This window comes from Electrophorus electricus, chromosome 15 (assembly GCF_013358815.1).
Source record: "Electrophorus electricus isolate fEleEle1 chromosome 15, fEleEle1.pri, whole genome shotgun sequence".
NCBI lineage: Eukaryota > Metazoa > Chordata > Actinopteri > Gymnotiformes > Gymnotidae > Electrophorus > Electrophorus electricus.
The window spans coordinates 13,161,717-13,167,351 of record NC_049549.1 but is presented as its reverse complement, the minus strand read 5'-3'; the positions used below and the strand labels follow the sequence as shown (position 1 = coordinate 13,167,351).

General features: G+C 40.0%; 1 protein-coding gene across 2 annotated transcripts in view; it reads left to right on the top strand.

The window, feature by feature from the left end:
* Nucleotides 1–341: 341 nt before the first annotated feature.
* The window catches only part of zgc:162698 (uncharacterized protein LOC560165 homolog), a 27,847-nt gene continuing 22,553 nt past the window's right edge, over nucleotides 342–5,635 (top strand). Inside the window, exons 1-13 of one of the 2 annotated variants that reach the window (XM_035534252.1) lie at nucleotides 342–552; nucleotides 1,298–1,370; nucleotides 1,521–1,612; nucleotides 1,711–1,830; nucleotides 2,105–2,158; nucleotides 2,249–2,290; nucleotides 2,781–2,858; nucleotides 2,949–3,057; nucleotides 3,155–3,216; nucleotides 3,409–3,592; nucleotides 4,389–4,488; nucleotides 4,627–4,720; nucleotides 4,968–5,039. In XM_035534252.1, coding sequence (XP_035390145.1) covers nucleotides 415–552; nucleotides 1,298–1,370; nucleotides 1,521–1,612; nucleotides 1,711–1,830; nucleotides 2,105–2,158; nucleotides 2,249–2,290; nucleotides 2,781–2,858; nucleotides 2,949–3,057; nucleotides 3,155–3,216; nucleotides 3,409–3,592; nucleotides 4,389–4,488; nucleotides 4,627–4,720; nucleotides 4,968–5,039 — 1,218 coding nt within the window. In that variant the 5' untranslated portion in view covers nucleotides 342–414. Of the gene's footprint in view, nucleotides 553–1,297; nucleotides 1,371–1,520; nucleotides 1,613–1,710; nucleotides 1,831–2,104; nucleotides 2,159–2,248; nucleotides 2,291–2,780; nucleotides 2,859–2,948; nucleotides 3,058–3,154; nucleotides 3,217–3,408; nucleotides 3,593–4,388; nucleotides 4,489–4,626; nucleotides 4,721–4,967; nucleotides 5,040–5,597 lie in introns of both variants that reach the window. The other variant, XM_035534251.1, reaches the window with a different exon arrangement.

Here is a 5,635-nt window from a genome sequence, read left to right as displayed (position 1 = left end):
TATGGGTGCAGGTTGACAGTGAGTGTGGTCTATTGACGGTATATGGTTGCAGGTTGACAGTATATGAGTGCAGGTTGACAGTGAGTGTGGTCTATTGACGGTATATGGTTGCAGGTTGACAGTATATGGGTGCAGGTTGACAGTGAGTGTGGTCTATTAACGGTATATGGTTGCAGGTTGACAGTGAGTGTGGTCTATTGACGGTATATGGTTGCAGGTTGACAGTGAGTGTGGCCTATTGACGGTATATGGTTGCAGGTTGACAGTGAGTGTGGTCTCTCGCATGAACATCACGCAGAGGCCTTAGGTGTCTTACAAGCGAACACAAACCTGCCCGCCCCCTTTTATTACGTCAGACTATGTCTCTCTGGATGGAAAAGTAACGCGCGACGAAAGTTGTCAGTGCTCAGAGAAATGGCATCTGCTGTGACCGAGTCATTACTGTCACCACAACAGCAAACAGCGTTGTTTATATTTGTCTTCATCTTCATTCGAATCCCCACGCTCAGAGCAGTATCAGAGCCGGGGAAATGGATTCTGAATGTGGACAGCGTAAGTCTTGTCTTCCTGACATTGCTAACCTAGCTAGCTTGCTTATCCATCATGTTCCCGCAAGCGTTTTATTTTAAAATAATCGTGTTCTGTTAATTCGGTGATACTGGACAGGGCTTTATGAAAATAATACCAACTAACAATTTTTTAGGAGTCTGTAAGCTTAGGTAGTTGGCTTTATAGCTAGCATTTGGTCCTGTGACTACTAACAACAGGGAAGTTTAGGAAGCCGGCTACTAAGTTAGCTAGCTAGCTAGCGGTGGGATTAGCCAGATAGCTTGCTAGTTGATGTTGCTATGTAGATAACGCTAGCTATTTTAAACGAAAGTGTTATATCGTTTGATATGAAATACAGCTAGCTAATATTGCTCCCGCTGGAATAAAGTTATTATTAGCTAGCTAGGTTAATATTCTATTAATGTGATAGACAGATTTTTGGAAAGCGTTCTCTTTACTAGGATAAGGTGTAGGTGGTTGCTCCAGGTAGCCTTGGCACAGTGTTTCTTCCTGGTATTTTATCCTCAGATAATATTAGAGATATTAGGTATCTAACACTCTCCCTTAGTACCTATTTCAACAGCTATCCTAGATAGGTTAACTAACTAGCTAGAAAAAAATTAATTTGCTGACAGATGATGCTTGTAAACTGAATTTGCTGACAGATCTTTACGGGGCAAATCAGCTATTCCGATGACCCATACAAGTTACCACCTTTCTGTTTTACACTTTTATTATTGTTTTACAGGAAATAATAAAGAAGCAGTCCTATTTTTATTTCTCAAAGACATTATTTAATAACTCCCATGTTGAACTCAGATGTAAGTATACGTTTAAGTTGGTCTCTCCTAGTCTGCATTTTTTCCACTGAGAACTCTCAGCATAGAACCATATCGCATTGCTGAGTGGATACCCTGTACAAGGTCTCTTGTTGTGGAGCCAGTGTTTAATTGTTCTCATTTGATCTTTAGGGCTCAGTGAAGAATGCAGCACTCCTGTAAAGCTGAATATATCATGGTATCTACGCAGCTCCCGGTGCTATGATGAGGTGTTTGACTTAGATGTGAGTAACTTATTCAGATATTACAGACTTATCCATTGTTCAATTATCAACACTTTTTTTTCAGTCAGAATCTGTTACTCTCATTTGTGTTTTGACAGGTTCAAAAGGCAAAAGATTACTTTAATACCAAAGTTGGGCTCCAGAATGGTGATAGTGGTTTCTACATCAGCCACACATATAGTCCGATTGAGTGCTACCAGCACATGACCAGGAATGAGGTATGTGGAGCTTTTATACTTTTCAGATAAAAAGGTGAGTTTAAGCTTTGATTAATGCCCTCTGAAAACTTGTACTAATGTGTAGCACATTTTTGAGTCTGTTGTCAAATTGTTGTTAAATTAAGCGATTTCCTGAAAGATTAGCTCTTTTAATGTAACTAAAGTTTCATCATAATAAGAGAGATAAATGTGGTTGGTTTTCTGGTATGGAGCCTGCATCCTAGCTGACCTGGCATTTAGCATTTGACTTTACTTTCTTGTTTACTTCGTATAGTTGGCAGTGTCCATACTTGATAAGCCAATAAGTGTGATATCTATTGCCCAGCCGGTAAGTTGAGCCACAGTAAGATGTACTATATGAGCAATATAATGACCTTACTTGAATAAATAGCTACTGAGTGATCTAACTTTGTTTTAGACATCATCTGAGACTCTAGTGAGGAGTCAGAGAGATGCAGAGGTAAATGGAAAAACAACACATCACATAAAATACTACAACCCATTTTTAAAGAACATTGTTGAGAAAGTCTTTTAACTTCTGTTATTCAGTGAAATATGGAGAGCTAGCAGCTGGTGTCACTTATCCAGTAATCTTGGGAAAGTTCACACAGCACTGATAACGTGTGTGGAATGTATGGAGGGAATAAAATCAAAAAGCATTACATAAACTGGTAATACGTCTTTGGTAGAGAGACATTTAGCTCATATTTAGGATGTCTAAGTGAGGCCCCAAGACACACACTTCTTCTCAAAACTAGTCTGCTTGCTTGAATTTGTTTTACCGATCTTACTGATGATGGGCAGTAGGTGAAAAATCTCATCTAACGGACTGTGCCACTGCATGAACTAAGGGGGCTATATAAGATATATAACTGACTGAATGTTATAACATGTTTTATTTTCTTGATCCTAAAATGTTGGTCCATAAGCTCTTTTAATGATGTTTGCAGATTCCAGTTCCTACTGCCAAAGAGTCAAGCAAAGATGTGAAAAGCAAAGACAAAACATTAACTGTTGTAAAGGATCAGGTGAGTTAGGTTTGTCCATGGCCCTCCTTTTGCCAGTTTTTCAGTAGTGTCTTTTCTTCTGCTAAACCATCTTAACTATTGTCATGCCAGACCTCTATACATGACAGAGTGGCACAGGCATGGGAGGACAGCCCTTATATGTTTATCATCCATTTTGCTGAGATTAACCCGGCCAAAGACACAAAATGGAGCATCAAGTGTAAGATTCTAAAAACGCCAAACATGACATGAAAGTTTTAGAGATGTATGTCAGATTGCATTCATAGTAGATCTAATTCATGGTTAAATGTCCACAGTGGAGGTCAGCATGAAGGGGTCTTACCAGTATATTTCAGCCTCTGAGTGGCCTTTGATGATCGTAAGTACAGAAGACCTTCCATCTCTCTTGCCTGTTTGCACCTTAGGCTTTAAGAATTATCCATGTGTTGTGTACTCTTAGCACATCTGGCTAAAAGATAGGGGACACTGTTTTATAAGATGCCCTGAAATGTAGTTTCTTCTATTTGACTAAAATAAACAGCCAGTTTATTTTATGGGACTCTTCCCTCAGTTCTACATGGTGATGTGCATCATTTACGTGTTGCTTGGTGTACTGTGGCTGTTGCTTTCGGCCTGCTACTGGAGAGACCTGCTACGGATCCAGTTCTGGATCGGAGGGGTTATTTTTCTGGGCATGCTAGAGAAGGCTGTCTACTATGCAGAGTTTCAGAGCATCCGCTATGATGGCCTTTCAGGTAACTGGCTGAAGACTTCACTGACTGATTAATGGACTGTCAACCATTTTTATGGCAGTCTTTCTTGAGCTCAACTTCTTATGCGATAGTTTTAGCTATGAACCCTCAAGGCATATATAATCATTTCAGTCTGTTACTTTGGAAATTGATACACTAAAGTCTGACTTAAATTGGCCTTTTAACCAAATATGTCCTGTGTATTTACCGTAAATTCATCTTATCTTTCATTTCCCATATTTTTGCCATAAATCTAGATCATACAGATGTGCCGTGTCAGATTAAATGAATGCATGTAAATTCACTGGATTGTCCTAAATGTTGTACAACACAATTCTGTTCAGTTGTAGGTGTTCATAAATTGTGAAATGGCATATTTGACACATCAGATGAATGGCTGAAGTGTGTGGCAACTACTATAATTAAAGCCTTAGTCAGTTCATGTCTGATCAGATTTTGGGGCATGTTCATACTGAGATTCCCTACATAGTAGTGCTATTTCTTTCACTCACCACCTTTTAATTTAGTTTCTATGCATTTGTCAGACACCTATCCAGAGTGACATAATTTTCAGTCATGTTACAGAGGTAGGCTAGTGCTGTGTTTAGAGTCTTGCCCAAGAATTATTTTAATGTAGCATAGAGCACTTACCTAGACAGGTATTGAACACCAGTCCCGCAAAGGAGAGGCAGCACTTTAACTCACTACACTATACCAACCAGTGTTTGTAGCTAAAGGATAACTTCAGATTTTTTCTCCCCTTGCTGGTGATTCTGATAGTGTTTATTTGTCTTTGCAGTCCAAGGAGCAGTGGTGTTTGCTGAGGTGCTGTCTGCTGTGAAGAGAACTCTGGCTCGAGTGCTTGTCATTATAGCCAGCCTCGGCTATGGCATTGTCAAGTGAGTTCTTTCATATGGTTCACTATGACACCAATATTGCTTTTTTACCACTAAATGTTTAGATTATTTGAAGCTTTTGTTAGTATTCATGCACAAAGATTAACCAAACACAAATAATTTCTGGTGTTTGTTTTGCAGACCTAGGCTTGGAGCCCTGCTGCACAGGGTGGTGGGGGTAGGGCTGCTCTACCTCAGCTTCTCCATTGTAGAGGGTGTTCTAAGGGTCAACTCGGTAAGATGGAGTACTATGCCAGAGCTGTAGTTTACAACAGCTGTATTTCACTATTCCACTAGAGGTCATGTCACGCAGCCAGTTATCAGTCATCGTTATAGATGTTATAAGCACAGGTTCTGAAGTGTAAGTTCCAAGCGAATCTTTTACCGGCCCATATATTCTGATCTTTCCTTGATTTTAATAGTTTGAGAACATTTCATGATGCTGCTGTTAGTCACTGAATGCAAACCTGTCTCTCTCACAGGAGCATGGAGGCTCCAGCAGACTACTGTGTGACATTGTTCTGGCTATCACTGATTCTTGCATTGTGTGGTGGATATCCTTTAATGTGTCAGTTGTCCATTGTAGTCTTGTCATCATATTTATGTGGATTCCCTGCACAGTAGCTCTAGTTGGGTCAGTAGATGTGGAGAGAAGCTGCATAGTGTTAGATTTGGATATATAGCTTTATATTTTAAATTTAGGAAGAATTGGCCTCTTATTTTTATAAAGCAGGAGTCTAAAGCTTGTGAGACACTCACCACCATTCATAGTTTGAGCTGTATCTTTATTGTGGCACTTAACCCTTGGAAATAGTTTATGTGATATCACCCTCTTTTCCTTTTCAGATTCCCTTCTAAGCTTTCTTTGCAAACTGCATATCGCTTACCTGTTGGCTGGGTCTGCAGCATGAGTTTGTGCGCACTCAACCCTTCTGGTGGTCATGGTGCTGCTACTCCTCTTTTTCTCTTGCTCTGTCATTCTTTCTCTCTCTCTCTCTCTCTCTCTCTCTCTCTCTCTCTCTCTCTCTCACATTCACTCTTCTCCCTTTTTATTTTCTTTCTTCTTCTTTTGCAATCTCTTCCTTTCTACCCTCCTTCTATTATTCCACCAGGCTGAAGATGACCTGGTGTTGCTGGCTGCCATCCCACT